The sequence below is a fragment of the Scheffersomyces coipomensis genome (assembly GCF_036884675.1).
Source record: "Scheffersomyces coipomensis strain NRRL Y-17651 chromosome Unknown DFJ63scaffold_2, whole genome shotgun sequence".
Lineage (NCBI taxonomy): Eukaryota > Fungi > Ascomycota > Pichiomycetes > Serinales > Debaryomycetaceae > Scheffersomyces > Scheffersomyces coipomensis.
In genome coordinates, this window is record NW_027042893.1 from 1,396,253 (window position 1) to 1,413,015 (window position 16,763).

At 32.3% G+C, this 16,763-nt stretch overlaps 7 protein-coding genes across 7 annotated transcripts; all 7 read right to left on the reverse strand. All coding sequences in view use genetic code 12, as the record gives it.

Moving 5' to 3' along the window:
* Positions 1–84: 84 nt before the first annotated feature.
* SGT2 (Sgt2p) lies at positions 85–1,376 on the reverse strand. Its single transcript, XM_064906859.1, has one exon. It carries the CDS (start codon positions 1,268–1,270, stop codon positions 233–235), a length of 1,038 nt encoding a protein of 345 aa, XP_064763769.1. The 5' UTR covers positions 1,271–1,376; the 3' UTR covers positions 85–232.
* On the reverse strand, positions 1,377–4,051 carry DFJ63DRAFT_324801 (high affinity potassium transporter; the record flags this gene model as incomplete). Its single annotated transcript, XM_064907593.1, has 2 exons — positions 1,377–3,873; positions 4,000–4,051. The coding sequence occupies 2 exons, from the start codon at positions 4,049–4,051 to the stop codon at positions 1,523–1,525; spliced, it is 2,403 nt and encodes an 800-aa protein (XP_064763770.1). The 3' UTR covers positions 1,377–1,522.
* Positions 4,052–4,511: 460 nt separating this feature from the next.
* DFJ63DRAFT_284234 (uncharacterized protein) lies at positions 4,512–8,117 on the reverse strand (the record flags this gene model as incomplete). Its single annotated transcript, XM_064904783.1, has 2 exons — positions 4,512–5,392; positions 5,435–8,117. 2 exons carry the CDS (start codon positions 8,115–8,117, stop codon positions 4,512–4,514), a joined length of 3,564 nt encoding a protein of 1,187 aa, XP_064763771.1.
* A 91-nt stretch (positions 8,118–8,208) lies between these two features.
* Positions 8,209–12,510, reverse strand: HYU1 (5-oxoprolinase). The gene has a single exon (XM_064909109.1). It carries the CDS (start codon positions 12,233–12,235, stop codon positions 8,300–8,302), a length of 3,936 nt encoding a protein of 1,311 aa, XP_064763772.1. The 5' UTR covers positions 12,236–12,510; the 3' UTR covers positions 8,209–8,299.
* A 54-nt stretch (positions 12,511–12,564) lies between these two features.
* On the reverse strand, positions 12,565–13,185 carry DFJ63DRAFT_311772 (uncharacterized protein; the record flags this gene model as incomplete). The annotated part of the gene is made up of 1 exon (XM_064905835.1): positions 12,565–13,185. The coding sequence occupies one exon, from the start codon at positions 13,183–13,185 to the stop codon at positions 12,565–12,567; it is 621 nt and encodes a 206-aa protein (XP_064763773.1).
* A 68-nt stretch (positions 13,186–13,253) lies between these two features.
* On the reverse strand, positions 13,254–14,597 carry DFJ63DRAFT_71493 (ribosome biogenesis protein TSR3). The gene has a single exon (XM_064909110.1). The coding sequence runs from the start codon at positions 14,449–14,451 to the stop codon at positions 13,336–13,338; it is 1,116 nt and encodes a 371-aa protein (XP_064763774.1). The 5' UTR covers positions 14,452–14,597; the 3' UTR covers positions 13,254–13,335.
* A 228-nt stretch (positions 14,598–14,825) lies between these two features.
* RNR21 (ribonucleotide-diphosphate reductase subunit) lies at positions 14,826–16,088 on the reverse strand (the record flags this gene model as incomplete). The annotated part of the gene is made up of 1 exon (XM_064905836.1): positions 14,826–16,088. The coding sequence occupies one exon, from the start codon at positions 16,086–16,088 to the stop codon at positions 14,826–14,828; it is 1,263 nt and encodes a 420-aa protein (XP_064763775.1).
* Between the last annotated feature and the right edge of the window lie 675 nt (positions 16,089–16,763).

The following is a 16,763-nucleotide window of genomic DNA, read 5'->3' on the forward strand; positions in this document are numbered from 1 at the left end:
AAAGTTAATCTATTCTTGACCGTTACAATTCGAAATTTTTCGAATAGCTCTCACTAAATCTTTTTCTACACCATTAATTAATTAACTCATAAAAGGCACTTCATTAAATTAACTATAAAAGAAGAATTAAATTCGTATATATATGTATATATAAAGTAGTATTATGTTTTGATATTTATTTTGATTTTTTTTAATTACACTTACCCCATTTTCTAAACTAGATCAAACCAATTTATTCTTCATGTGATCCAGAACCGGCACCACCAGCTCCACCACCAAACATATTAGCTAAATTACTTAAATCTGGGGCACCACCAGCTCCTCCACCTAATCCAAAGTTTTGAGCCATTTGACGAACAGCTGGGTTACTCATTAAATTAGATAAGGCTTGAGGATCTTGCATCATTCTATTGGCAGCTTGCATAATATCTGGATTATTCATTAATTCAGATAATGGTGGCATACCACCTGCTCCACCAGCACCACCAAACATATTAGCAAAACTACTTAAATCAGGTAATCCACCGGCACCTGCACCAGTACTTGAACCAGTTGATGATGATTCACTTGGAGTTTCTGGTTCGGATTTACTTATGGATTTTTCTAATTCCTCTTCAACTCTACTTTTAGCAGTTTCATAACCTTTAGTCATAGCATCAGATTTATTATCACCTTCGACATCAAGACCTCTTTTATAAGCATCCATAGCAGATTTTGGATCACCTAAAGCATATTTCGCTAATCCTAACCTTGAATAAGCTTTAGAGAAACTTGGATTTAATTCAATGGCTTTTTCAGCATCAACAACTGCTTTTTCATGTTGTTGGGATGAACTATAAGCAGCAGCTCTATTTGATAAATAGACGACATTAGATCCATCTAATTCAATAGCAGCAGTATATTTAGCAATAGCAGTAGGGAAATCTTTAGTAGCCATGGCTCTATTACCTTCAACTTTTAAAGTATCAGCTTTTGCCTTTGTTTCAGCATCAACTTCAGTAGAAGCAGCAGTAGTGGTAGAAGCAGAAGCAGTGGCAGTAGCAGAAGCACTTGATTTAGATGCTAAACCAGCTTCGATTAATTGAGATAATGATTTACCACCTAATACTTTAGATTCATCATCTTGATTGACTTCAAAAGCATCAGCAATACAATCAATGGCAACATCTAATGATTCAGCATAATCTTCTGCAACTTGTTTATCAGCCACGGCTTGTTTTAAGAATTGAACAATGGATAAGGCAATATCCTTATTTGATACACTTGACATCGTTGGTGTTGGTGTGTGGTATATATTAGATCTATATGATAATTGAACAAACGATATGAACAAGTAAGAGGTATATAGATATATCGAACTCTATTTAAATCAGAGCTATACGTTTTCATGCCCCAAACTTTTTTTTTGTTCTCGAATATTCTTTGAGAGTCCACGACCGTCGATTTTAAATTTTAATATACAGAGCTCTATCAATTATTGCAAAAAAATGTTAAATTCAATCTATACACCCCTATAATTTAACTATATTCTTGAAACTCCACCAATGAAGATCTTCTTGGTGGATTCATCTTCTTGTGTTTCTAAATTAACAAATTGGCCATTTCCTTGTGTAACTGAACTTATTGGACCAAAAATATAATTTATTATCACTTGTCTTATTATTCTCCATATCCATTTAAATGGATTCTTGGTCTTATCTTCAACACCATATATACGACTTCTGATAAGATTGCTTTCGAACACATGCAATATGGGAATATTCTTCACTTCAGGATGAGGTGGAGCATTTACAGAATTCACCGATATAGTATACTTTCTGGCTAATTGTGTTGATTCAGGTATTGAACTTACAATTCTTTCAATCAAAGCTTGATCGATTTTCTCAAGTTCCATAAATCCAAATCTTAAAATACATCTATAATGACCTGGGATTTTCATAGATGAGATCATCACCCTCTCATCTTCTTCCACATGAGGTATTGATAATACTCTCATTGAGCAAAATATAAAATATGCTGGTATACATGAAAAATTTTGAATTAATTTGGCATAAATTAATGGCACCGTGTTAGGAGAATTCATGTTTTGCATTGATGAATCATTATACATAATGGCAATTCCTTCCCCTCTATTTAAAGTCGTCTCTCCATTTCTGGTTTTAATCTTATCCATAGCTCTAGGTTGAACCACTTGAGTTATATCACTTTGACTATTATTTCTATGACCTAAATCTAGTGATACAACATAATTTGGATATAAATCTTTAATTTTAACTCTAGTGGCGAATTCTTGATTAACTTTCCTTGATCTACCGTACCTCCAAACTGATAAGAATATCGTATTCAAAGCTGTCATCATTAATGGGAACCAAGCTCCATGAATAACTTTACTCATATTAGCAATAATCAAACAAAATTCCAATGGTAAAAAGAATAATAAGTATATAATCGGCCATATGATATTCCAACTGTATACATAAAACATACAAAGGGCAATTAACAAGGATGTAACAAGAAAATCTAATGTAATACCTAAACCAAATGCCGAAGTTACATTAGCTGAAGTTTGAAAACCTGCTGTGGTCAAACACACTCCGATCATTAATAGCCAATTTATAGTTGGAATATAAACATTACCTTCATGATGCATTGAAGTATGAACCACTCTTAATTTTGGAAAACAATCTAAGGCAATCAATTGAGTTACAATGGAAAATACTGATAAAATCAACGCTTGACTGGCAATAATAGTTGATAAAGTTGCTAATACAAACATTATCCAAAATGGAACACCACTAGTCCCACTTGGAATTGAAAAGAAAAAAGGATTAACATAAGCTTCAGGATTCTTTACAACATAAGCACCTTGACCTAAATAACAAATAATTAAAGCAGGATACACAAAGAAAGTTAATGTTATTTGAATTGGTAATCTACCAAAATGACCAATATCAGCAAACATAGCCTCTGTACCAGTGATTGATAACATGGCCCCACCTAAAACATTTATACCTTCATTTTGCAATAGCTTTATAGCATAGTAAGGTGATAATGCTTTAAATATACCAGGATCATGTTTGGCGATATTATAAATCCCACATATGATTAACCCAATTATCCAAATGAAAATTATGGGTGCAAATAAAAATGAGATTCTGTTAGACCCAAATTGTTGAATGACAAATAATGCCACTAAGATAATTTCAGAAACTGCTAATACATTATCAAAGGTTGGATCAGCGATTTTAATACCCCCAATAGCACTTAATACTGAAGTTGTTGGTGTCAACAATCCATCGGAAAATACTAATGAACAACCAATAAAACAATTGAGTAAAATAAATACTTGAATGATTTTGGTTACTAGCGGACTATCTCTGATTTGTTTTAATCTAGAACTAAGACCAGTTGAAGTTGCCATGAAAGGAGAAATAGAATCTTGTCTTTTAATCAATTCCATATCAGAAACTTCAGGTTCACCAGGAATATGAACTCCCTTTGGTCCAATTTTAATATATCTGGCAATTTTAGCATAAATTGCAACCTGACCGCCTTCACCATTAATAGGACCAATAAATAAAACAATACAAATGTATTTGATAATCACAATTATAGTGAATAAATAGAAAATAAGGGAAATTCCACCATACAAATCTTCCTTATTGGGGGGTGTATGTTTATATTTAATTGAATTAAGGACATACAATGGAGAAGTACCAAGATCACCATAAATTGCACCTAATGATGAAAATGAAAGAATAAACACTTTTTTCCAGGTTTGTTTCTTTGGATCATGATTATTTTCATTTTTATTTGATTTAATTGAGTCTTCAGAGCTAGATACAGTCACTTCTTTATCTTCTAAATCTTCATCTTGCGTATCAATAGAAGGACCATTCGCAATCTGAATACTTTCAAGTTTGGTACTCGTGAACTTATCATGCAATGTGACGGAATTGATAGAAAAATCGTCAACACTTGTATTCTGATTTACTCCACCAGGGTTCAGACTACTACTGGCCTCCATATTGGAAGGTTCAAAGCTTGACATTGGAAACAATTAATGAATTGAATGTTTTAAAAGTTTAACTTGTACGATTCTGTGTTATAAGAGTCACCAACGATACTACTCCTAGGATCCATACACAATTTATACGATGTACAAATGAATTTAAGTTAGATGGATATAAATAGATATCCGCAGTTGCTAAAAAATAAAAAGACTTTAAATTTACGGATCACACAGAAAAAAAAAAAGGCTCATAATAGCAGTCAATTTTAAGGGGTAATTAAAAATACGAACATTAAGCACTATAATCATGATCGACGTCAAAGTTAAGGCTCTTATATCTGTTAAGCCTTTCAGGATCCCTATACAAGGTTTAATCTCTTGGAAAAGTCAACGAATGGAGGGGCAGTACAATCAGACATCTATATTAATATTTTTTCAACTATACCCTATTTTATATATTCACACTACTTTTGTTATTATTCTATATATGAAATTCATCTTAATTTTGTCTCTTATTTTTTATATTGAACAACATGGTCGATAACTCAAGATGTCTGTTTTTAAGTCTTAAGATCTCTTGCTTGGTAAAATCCTTTATACCAAACGCTAATAACTCCGATCTAAGTTTCAAAAAGTTGGTGATTTCTAACGCCACTAATTCATGATCCCATTTTAATTGAACATTTAATTTCATGATTTGTTTAACTTTATCCGATTTACTTAATACTAACTTTTTATATCTTACTTTTTTACTTTCCATGATATTTCCGAAATTGAAAAGTGAACTAGTTGGATCATCAAATTCATGTTCCAGTATTGGGTCAATAGTAAAGGTATTACGTCTTGGTAGACTAGGACTAGAATCAGTTTGATTCTCAGATTCTTGATGTTGTTGATCAGCTGGAACTTGCGATTTGGTTTCTATTTTATGAAGCTCCGAGTTTAATTCTGTAATATCATGATAAATTTGCTTCCACGCTTGAATGGTGTCCAACACATGTTTCATATGTTTCAATAACTCATCAAATGCAAACTCTAACCACTGAACGTAACTTAATAATTTAAAATATCCACGATCTTCAGCTGTGTATTCATAAATCACTTTTGAATTGATATTAGATACAAATCCTGATCTGGAAGTCTTTTCTAATATCCTATCATACATATATCGAATATCTGCTTGTTTAACTTCACCAACAACTAATAACTTCCTTAATATACCTAATTGAATCTTATATTGTACTAAATCATCCTTGGTATATTTTATAAAAAATTCAATATCTCTAATCGAACTAGTAGTCATAGTTACTTCACCTAAACTTTTCCTTTTCTGTTCTTGAATTTCATTAATTTCTTGAAACATTTCAAGAGTCAGTTGATCTTTCCCATTACCATTACTTCCATTCCCGTTCATGCCATTACCGTTATTCTTATCACGATTAAAAAATCGTTGAAATAATTCAGTATCACCCTGAATCATCAAAGTTTTGAAAAATAAATTAAGTTGATCAATTAATCTATTAACTCGTAACTTATGAAAGTAAATCGTGGTGGATCCATTACCGAAATTATGCCATAAACTTGATACATCAGGATATATTGATAATGGATTTTCCAATTTCTTTAATGAAACAATCAGTTTAATGGCTTCAAGTGATTTGCTTGTTCTTTCATCGTTAGGAACACTTCGAAAGAAAACTATCCAATCATTTCGATTAGGATCATATTTGGCATTTAAGGCAACTAGTTTATCACCATCTTTCTTGGGGAAAAAATTATCCACTAAGAAATCAAATACTAAATTTTCAATAATCTTAAAGTCGGAACTTGAACCAGTTGGTTTGGATGATGCAAATCCAATATAATCTAAGACATTATAACAATTCTTGGAATCTTCTTGAAGAAAGTTAAGTCTGTCATCAGAAATCAAGTCTCGTATATTCTCCAAACGATTACTCTTGATATAAAGATTTAGTGGATTAAGAAATTTATTATTAAATTGATTAACATTGACTAAATTGGATTTATCTGTCAATAAACAAGTTGAGCCTAGATTTCTTCGTATAATATGTAACAAAGTATTACCTAGCTTATCAATATGCTTTTCAAAATCAATGTTCCCTCTTCCATATTTCTCATAAACACATTTAAAACATTTTGAAAGTAATTTCTCATATTCAAGATGATCGTAACAACGGCATATCGTATAAAGTGGAGTGTAGGAGTTCATATCCTTTATTTCCCAATCTATTAAATTACCAATGGTATCAATTAATTCATAATTATGGAAGATATAATGACCGACAGATCTTCCTAATACATCAGGCATATTGAAATAAAGATGTTGCTCTTCAGTAGTTGCATTGCTTAAGATTACATTCACCAAATCATTAGAAATTTCATTAGCTTCTTCAATAAGGGACACCATTAATAAAGTCTGATTTGTACTGATATTAACATCAAATAATAATTCATCAATGGAAAACCATTCAGGATTTTCATTCACTAAGATATTATAGATTTCAAAGTTTCTTGATCTAATGGCAAACATAATACAACTTTCACCATTAATGTTCTTACTCTTTAAAAAATGATCACATGGTACTGGTTGATTGCTATATTCATGCTTAACCTGGTCAATGATAGATCTGAATGCAGTGATATCACCATGTTGAATTGAGGACCACAAATCGAAATTGTGTTGGGAACTTTCAACAACTTTAGCATAATCCATATCCATATTTAAAAATGCAAATACAATCTTAAGATTGGTTATCATAAATTTCAAACCTTTAACATCTTCTAAAGGACCTGAACTGAAACTTTCAATATAATGAACATGTGCTTCGACATTATCTACTTTGGAATGGACCACGACCATAATTAATAATGGTAATAATATATCAGCATCTCCATCAATCTTTAAGTCTTTGTCGATTTGAGCTAAAATTTCGTATGTGTTACTGATTATCTCTGTTTTTAATCTCAGATTAACAATGGATGAATCAGACAACTTGGAAAATACTTCAATTGCAGTAACAATTCTTCTTTGAAACTCGTTATAATGCCAAGGTTTATCTATTTCAGCATCTAGTTGATTCAATGCTAAACAAGATAAACTATCATATTTATCTGTTGTCATTATCTTTATCGAATGTTCATCAGATTTATTATCATTTGGAAAATTGAATTGATAAATGATTTTGGACCATAATTTGTCGTATAAATTTAACTCAACATATTCATGAATTAAATGTTCTACTCTAGGATATGTCTTTTGAATATGTTCTATGATTTCGTAAGTTTGTTGTCCATTAGGATCGGCTACACTCTGTTGTAGTATTTCAAAGGCAGCCTTTCGTATTTTATAAAAATCCTCTGTGATATCGGCAAGATCTTTCTGACCTACTGTTCGTAATTCATTATTGTTATTGTGAAATAATCTATAGAACTTTTCAGAAACGGCTTTTGATAATATGGGATAATTTCGTAGTAATTTTTCAAAAGTAACTCCATCAGTAGATGGAGTGCTTGTTACATCTTGTGCAGGAGTTGGTTCTTTACTTGTAATTATATTATTGGCTCTTGGATCATAACTACCAAATAAAGAATTATCAATATATATTATCATGAACTTACTTGCCTTTGGAAAATAATCACTGAACAGGTCGAAATATTGATAATGCAAAATCTTCACTTTCAAACTCGTTTTGAACCCCTTCCCAGTAAATATCATGCCATTTTTGATTAAGATTTGTTTGCCATTTATAGTATTATAGATAACCAGTTGAACTTTTGATATTGGTGTTATGGTTGATGAATGAGACGTTCCCGTTCGTATAATATGCGATCGTATGAAATCTTCATCATTATAAAACAATTCCCTTAGACGAGTTGGAGATGCTGACTTTGACGTAGCAGGATCATAACAATCATGTTGTATATGTGATGGTGGGACAAGTATCGTATAATCATTATGGTTCCTAGCTAATTCGTCTATGGTTTGTTTGAATGGAGAACGATCAGGATGAGCGTTGTTGAATAAGCAATTGATGAATGGATTCCATAGCAATGGTAGATACTTTGCTTTCATAGGTGGAGACATTACTTCGCCATGGTTAAACTATCAAGAATAAGCAGTAACTAAAATAGATCTGTAGATAATCGTTAAAAAGGTGACAATTATTTTTTTGTGGGACAGGCTGAATTTTATGACATAATTTGCGACAATATTAAAAGTTTCTATTTTTATACACATTATATATATATCTATGGAATGGTTACTATCTAATTAGTATCTTGGGTTATGGATCTAAGACCAACAGATCCTGTAAGAATGGTTGGGGTAGAGCTTTCAATGGGGTAATTTACAGTTGAACCCCCATTTTGTTTTGGTTTGGTGTTCTTTGTGACTGGAGCTCCAAATCCACCTCCACCAGGAGTTAAAATTACAACTCTATCTCCTTTATCCACTTTAACAGTACATTTACCACCAAGGGAGATTCTTCTAAATTCTTTAGGATTGGTTTTAGAATGTCTAAACCAATAGTTTTTACCTCTTAAAGCATTGCCACCACCAAGTAAACCAAAAGGTGGTAAAGATCTTCTTTCCATTAAACAAGAAACTTGTAAATTTGGATAAGTGAATTCAATATCTCTTACCACACCATCACCTCCCTTATGTAAACCATCACCTCCAGATCCAGTTCTAACAGAGTATTCATGGACAATAATAGGATATCTCTTTTCAAATAATTCAGTATCTGTGATTCTAGTATTGGTAGTATGACATTGAACTACTGATTGTCCATCCCAAGTTGGACCAGCACCAGCACCACCACAGATAGTTTCATAATATCCAAATGATATTCCATTTTCTTTATCTGTAATACCAAATGTGAAGTTGTTACAAGTACCTTGAGATGCAGCGGCAGCTTCAAACGCTTTTAACATCACATCAACTATTCTTTGAGTGGTTTCAACATTACCTCCAACCACAGCAGCTTCAAACGATGGATGAACCACTGAACCTTCTCTGGTGAGGAATTTAATCGGTTTCAAACAACCATTATTCAATGGAATATCACTACTGATTAATGATCTTAATACATATAAAACAGCTGAATATAAAATGGCTCTTGGAGCATTCAAATTACCATAAATTTCATCTCCCGATTCTGTGAAATCAAATACAGCATCTCCAGATTCAGGATCAATCGTGACTTGTAAGGCAATGGCAGTTCCATCGTCTAAATAATCTATAGCTTTCAAATCATGACCACCAAATTTCTCAAATGCTAATCTTAATAAATTTCTAACTGCTACTTCAGCTGTACTTTGAATGGCACCCATATATAAGTTGATCACATTTAAACTAAATTCATCCACTAACTTTTTCAAAAGAGTAATACCTTTATAGTTAGCTGAAACTTGAGCTTTCAAATCAGAAATATTATCACCTAATGTTCTAGTACCTGAACCACCAGGATGTTTGGCTGGCTCTTCAAGTAATATACGAGTCATACCTTCTTCATCAAACACACCTCTTGCACATAATTTATGTGTAACGATAGCAGCACCTTCATCAAAAATAGTTTTAGAATTAGGTGGCATAGAACCAGCGGAAATAGAACCGATATCAGCATGATGACCTCTTGAAGCCGTCCAAAAGATTGGTTTATTGTCTTTATCCAAGACTGGTGTGATGACAGTTATATCAGGTAAATGGGATCCACCAGCCAGAGGATGATTTGAAACAAGAACATCACCTTGTTCAAGTTTGCCTTCCCAAATATCTTTTTGAGCTTTAACGGCAAATGACATAGCACCTAAATGAATTGGAACATGTGGAGCATTAGCAACTAAATCACCATTGGCGTCGAAAATTGCACATGAGAAATCTAATCTTTCTTTGATGTTTGTAGAAATAGCAGTTTGTTGTAAAGTTCTACCCATTTGTTCAGCAACGGACATAAAACGATGACCGAAGACAGATAATTGAATTGGATCAACCACTTCATGAGATACTTTCTTATCATTTTCAAGATCTACTAGAACAAGAATATGATCTGGTAAAATGACTGCTTTCGATTTTGGTTCAACTAAAATAGTTTGAGTATTATCGATAATAATAGATGGACCATTAATAGTAGTTCCTTTCTTTAAGTTTGGTAATTGTTGAATTGAAGATTTCAACCAACCATTATCTTCAAAATATACTAGTTTATTATCATCAGCATCAGTTACAACAGTAGTTGTAGTTAATTTATTTAATTCTTCAAATGGATTTTGAGGTTCCTTGTGAGTACTTTCAACATACAATAATACTTGTACATCATCAACTAACACTTTTCTATCTAAAGTAAATCCAAATTCACTTTTATGTCTTTGAATAAACTTTTCATCTGCATCATATTCACCTTCGATTCTAGGTATCAATAAATGAGTATCTGAACCAACATATCTCATATTTAAATATACTTCCAATCTAGTATGAAACTCAGAAAGAGCAGTAGCTTTAAGTTCTTCATTGGCAGCAGCCACTAATATTTCAACTTTGGCATCAATTTGTTTGAAAGTTTCATTAGAATAAGCAAATGAGGCAGGCAATTGTTTTTCAATTACAATATCAGCTAATTGAATACCATAAGCTGAAAGTAATGAAGAATATTTATGAATGGCGACATGAGAAATACCTAAATTCTTAGATAATGAGACTGAGAATTGACCACCAGATCCACCGAAACAAGCTAAATTATGATCAGAAGTATTGAAACCTTTTGCTTCAGTTAAATTTCTGATTGGTCTGGCCATGGCTTCAACTGCAACTTTTAAGAAACCACAAGCTACTTCTTCAGGAGTTAATTTAATACCTTCGACTTCTTTATCTTTATTGATTTCCTCAGTCAATTCTGCAAATTTCTTAGCTGCGAGTTCATAATCTAATGGTAAATCATGATTTGGACCAAATATCTTTGGGAAATAGTCAGGTAATAATCTACCTAGAAATAAATTAGCATCAGTAACAGTTAATGGACCACCTTTACGGTAACAAGCAGGACCAGGATCTGAACCAGCTGATTCTGGACCAACGACAAACATTCCATTTCTCCAAAATAAAATAGAACCACCACCAGCAGCAACAGTGGAGATATCTAATTGTGGAGTTTGTAAACTAACTTGACTCACGACAGTTTCATAAATATGTTCTAAATTACCTGAATATCTTGAAACATCAGTGGAAGTACCACCAGCATCAAAACCAATAGTGGCTTTTCCTGAAACTGAATCAAAACAAGTTTCACCGAATCCAACCATACCACCAGCGGGACCAGAAAGGATGGCTTTTAAACCAGTGAACTTATACCATGGACATAAACCACCATTTGATTGCATGAATAATAATTTATTACCGAAAGCATCAAGACCACCTTCAAATCCAGCACCGAAGTTTTGGATATAGTCTTGAATAATAGGAGATAAGTATGCATCGGCCACAGTTGAAGAAGTTCTATTCACTATACCGATCATAGGTTGTAATTCATGAGATACAGATACTTTAAATCCAATATCTTTAGCAATTTTGGCAATCTTAGCTTCATGTTCAGGATAAGTATATGAATGTAATAATGATAATGCAACGGATTTGATTTCTCCTTTATTATAAATTGATTGTAAATCACTCTTTATAACTTCGTAATCAGGTTTTTTCATAACTCTAATGATATCACCAGTGATACCAACTGTAAAACTAGGATCAGAATTGACATCAACTTTTAATTTATCACCACCACCTTCAGAGAAGTTCTCAATGGTGACTCTTTCATCAACTTCCAATACCAGCTGGTATAAATGACCTAATTTCCTAGCTGTTAAATCAAAAATAATAGGTCTCGTTTGATTACCAATAACCAATACATCTTTAAACCCTTTAGTAGTAACTAATAAAACTTTGGCACCTTTTCTTTCCAATAACGCATTGGTAGCAACTGTAGTACCCATTCTAATACTTTCAATTAAATCCAATTTCAATTTTTCACTCTTAGGTATTGATCTACCTTCAACTTTCTCTAATACTCGACGAATACCTTCAGTTGGAGCATCTTTATAGTTAAGGGTATCTACTGAAAGCAATTTGAATACATAATCTGGTTGATTAGGGATTTTAGCAATAACATCACAAAAGGTTCCACCTCTATCGATGGCAATTTGAATTCCAGACATACTTAGACAATGTTGAATGAGTTTGATAGTTGATAGAATTAAATTATTTCACATCAATTGATAGGGAAATCAACTCCATATATATGTAATCGCACAAAAATTTTTGACAGCGGTATTCTTGTGTAAAAATACCGATCAGAATTTGTGGAGCGGAAATTACTGCAAATCTACAAATTATTGGACCAGAGGCGTTATACTATACACTAAATTTACATTACTTTAAACCAAAACGAAACTATATACTAATAATTGGAGTTACTCATGAGGGAATATAACTTTCTCTATGATCTTCGGATAAAACACCACTTTTTACCTTCTTTTTTTGTACATCAATTATTACAATAAGTAGGAGAAGATCCACCAAATACATAACAAAGTAAGATTCTGATATAAACAATTAAAATTGCTAAATTCCCGGTTAAATAAAGGATTAACCCGACGGCAATTAATACTAATAAACCGATTAATAATACCCATGTTCTATGATTAATTAAAAATTGTCTAATCGGTTCAGTAAAGACATTATTCCAAATAAAGGCAAGAATCGAAGTTAATAAACTAGCAGCAGGTGGTGGTGGTGGTGGGGTGGGACATTGTGGAGTATCTTTTCTTGTAGGCTGACAATCTTGTCTTGAAATGGGTAATAATGGTTGTCTTTCACAATTAGATGAATTAGAACTTGTACCAGGAAGAAACTTCTTAATAATATGAGGAACAAAATAACTTGAACCTTCTTCTTCATTATCGGCACCGTCGTTATTAACGATGTTATTAATTGGATTTAAATCAGTTGAATTAGTTCCATCGTATGAATTAATTGGGGAATCAGAAATTGGTTCTTCTAAAGGAGTATAAAATGAAGCTTCATTGGCTATATCATCCAATTGTTGAGTCAAAGTTCTTGATGTAGAACTGGAAGATTCACTTCCTAACGTATTTGAATATGACATGTTTGAGTATCACTTGTCAATCAATAAAAGGTGTTTGATGACAATAAAAAGAGTTAACCGCTCAGAATTAAATTGTTGCAAATATAAAAATTTATTTTTGTATGAGAATTATGCGAAATCTTAAATTGTCTATATAAAAATTAATGCAAATTATGTAGAAAGAGAAAGTTTATCAAATTTATCATGGAGGACAGGTCTGGGTATTATATTACCAAGTTTATCATATTGAACTTCTTCTTCACTATCTTCATATTCATCTTCATTTTCATCTTCTATAACGTTTCCTAATGAATCGTATTGTGGTCCTGATGTGGTCAATTTCTTAGATAAATTGCCGTAGAAACTTTCATCATCATCCTCTTCGTCATCATCATCATCCTCACTTAACTTAGACTTCGATATTATATTACCTAAGTTATCATATTCAACCTCTTCATCATCCTCTTCTTCTTCACTATACTCATAATCATTTTCTTCTTCATCATCATCATCTTCTTCTTCACCCTTTCTATTAACATTACCCATCATCCACACATCACCGGTATGAGCCTTTTCTTTTCTTTCTTTAGCTTCCAATTCAATCTTCTCCAACCATTCATCTTGAGCCTTTGTAATGGATTCACTATCAGTACAAGTTTGATAAAGTTCAATCAATTCCTTATTAATCTTTAAAAAGGTCAAACCCCACGAAAAGTTCTGTAATAACAATTCAGCCCAATCTAAATGACCCACAATAGCAAAACAAGCAGCTAAAGCTTCAACACAATTCAATCTCCATGGTCTACCATAATTCACCGGATTAGCAGCTACTAAATAAGGTAACAAACGTTCATGTTTACCTCCGATTTTATTGAAAGGAACTTCATCTAATCTAGCCCATGAACATTCCACAACAGCTGCTCCATTCTCTTCCACGATTTGTAAATCGTCAGGACAAACCACTCCTTTCCCATTGGGGGATACGACTACACCTTGAAATTTCTGACCCACTCGAAGATTCTTGATCAATCCTAATCTTTCAAGTTTCTTCCCACTGCATCGTTTAGGATCACAATGATCGAAATCCCACATGGCTAATTTAGCAGGGAACTTACTAGTTTCTGTATTTGAATCGGTGCCTGTACTTGGTAATGATGGTGATGAGGAAGCACCGACTTCTTGTCTTCCCTTTCGTATATGATGTTGTTTTGATTTATGACCGTTTGAAGTACGGGATTTGCTTCCACCATTTCTATCTTCTGAAAATTTGTTCTTACCCTTGGCCATGGTGGTATATGTGATGTGTTAGCTATATGAATGAACGGTAGTTGTATGGAGAATGATGATTTCAATTTTGAAGATTATAAATTTTTTTTTATTTTGTAATTTTTTTTATTTTGCATCGATGTCTGCGAAATAACAAACAAGTATCTACAACATAGTTTTAATATAAACTTTTTTTAACAATTTATTAAGATATATATATAAGTACAGTATTTTTATTAGATTTGCAAAAACCTAAATGATGATGATAAAAGAATTAAAGAAAACAAGTTAATTAAAAAACGATAATGATAAAACGTAAGCCACAAAAAATATAGAAAAACCAAAAAAACAACATGATGTATTCATAAACAAAAATCAGACGGATGACGATTAGTTTAGAAATCTTCATCGAATGAAAAGTTAGTACTAGCAGTATTAACATCATTGGCTTTAGCCATGACACCAGCTTTTTGATAATCACTAACTCTCTTTTCAAAGAAATTGGTTTTACCAGCTAAGGAAATATTTTCCATAAAATCAAATGGATTATTAACATTGTAAACTTTCTTATTACCTAAGGCAACTAATAATCTATCAGCGACGAATTCAACGTATTGACACATTAATTTACAATTCATACCTAATAATGAGATTGGTAAAGCATCAGTGAAGAATTCTTGTTCGATGGCAACAGCTTCAGTAATAATTTTTTCAACAATTTCAGCATCTGGTCTATTCTTTAAATGGGAGAATAATAAACAAGCAAAATCAGTATGTAAACCTTCATCTCTACAAATTAATTCATTGGAGAAAGTTAAACCTGGCATTAAACCTCTTTTCTTTAACCAGAAAATAGAAGCAAATGAACCACTAAAGAAAATACCTTCAACAGCAGCAAAGGCAACTAATCTTTCACCGAATAAAGCTTCATCATCACTAATCCATCTTAAAGCCCAATCAGCCTTCTTTCTAATACATGGGATAGTATCAATGGCATTTAATAAAAAGTCAGCTTCCTTTGGATCTTTAATATAAGAATCAATTAATAAAGAATAAGTTTCAGAATGAATATTTTCCATCATAATTTGGAAACCATAGAAACATTTAGCTTCAGGAATTTGAACTTCAGCAGAGAAATTTTCAACTAAATTTTCATTAACAATACCATCAGAAGCAGCAAAGAAAGCTAAGATTCTTGAAATGAAATATCTTTCATTATCATTTAATCTATTATTCCAATCATTAGTATCTTTTGATAAATCAATTTCTTCAGCAGTCCAAAAGGAAGCTTCAGCTTTTTTATACATTTGCCAAACTTCATGATATTTGATTGGGAATAAAACAAATCTACGTTTATTTTCCTTTAATATTGGTTCTTCCTTTTCCATTGATTTTAAATTATGACGATGAACTTTATGTTTAGCTAAGAAACTTTCATGTTCTTCAACTATAAGTTCTTCGACACTCTTGGAACCTTTTTTAGTCATGGTGGTAGATTCAACTAAATTAGCTTTAGTGATGTTTAAATTCTTAGCCAGGTCTTTTTGTTCAGCTTCAGCAGCTAATTTATCAGTTAATGAACTACCTTTTAAAGTAGACACGTCTAAAGATGAGATCTTTCCAGTTAAACCGTTGGTTGGAGTTTGTTGAACAGACATTATATGATGATTACTATATATAAGGGAGATGATAATAATTTGATTGATCGATTCTATATTCTTAAACCAGCAAGTAGTAGAAGCGTGTTGTCAAAATATATATCTTAAAGATTGATTGATGATGGATAATAGAAAATGAAAAAAAGACAGAAATGGAAATGCAAATGTAAATGAGGAAATTCGTTTACTTTTATAATTAATATCTAATATGAATAATCCGTGTCCGGTATAAGATGGTGGTTGTTATGGGATTTGATTATATTGTTTAGGGTAAGGATTGTTTATAGTAAAATCAAAACAGTGGTTAGCAAATTTCGTCTTTTGTTCATCTCAGAAAGAAAAAGTTAAAAAATTTTGAGCGCGTGTTTTTTTTTTTTGGCTTATTTTGCAGACGTGTAGAGAGACAGAGATTATCGCGTCTGATCTTAAAGTTACAGAATAATAATTGATGGTGAGAGTGATGACTATGATTTATTAGATTGGTTTGAAAGGTAGTCTTCAGGAGCTATCAGTCAAATCCCATTATGACCTATCTAGATGTGTATAGACCTGTTTTACTCAAGTTCAATTGACCTCCTCTATACGTTACAACGATAGTCATACACGTCCTTTATGCGCGTATCCCCTCCATCATCATAAGTTCAATTTGTGGTTTTGTTTTCAAATCAGTTGTTT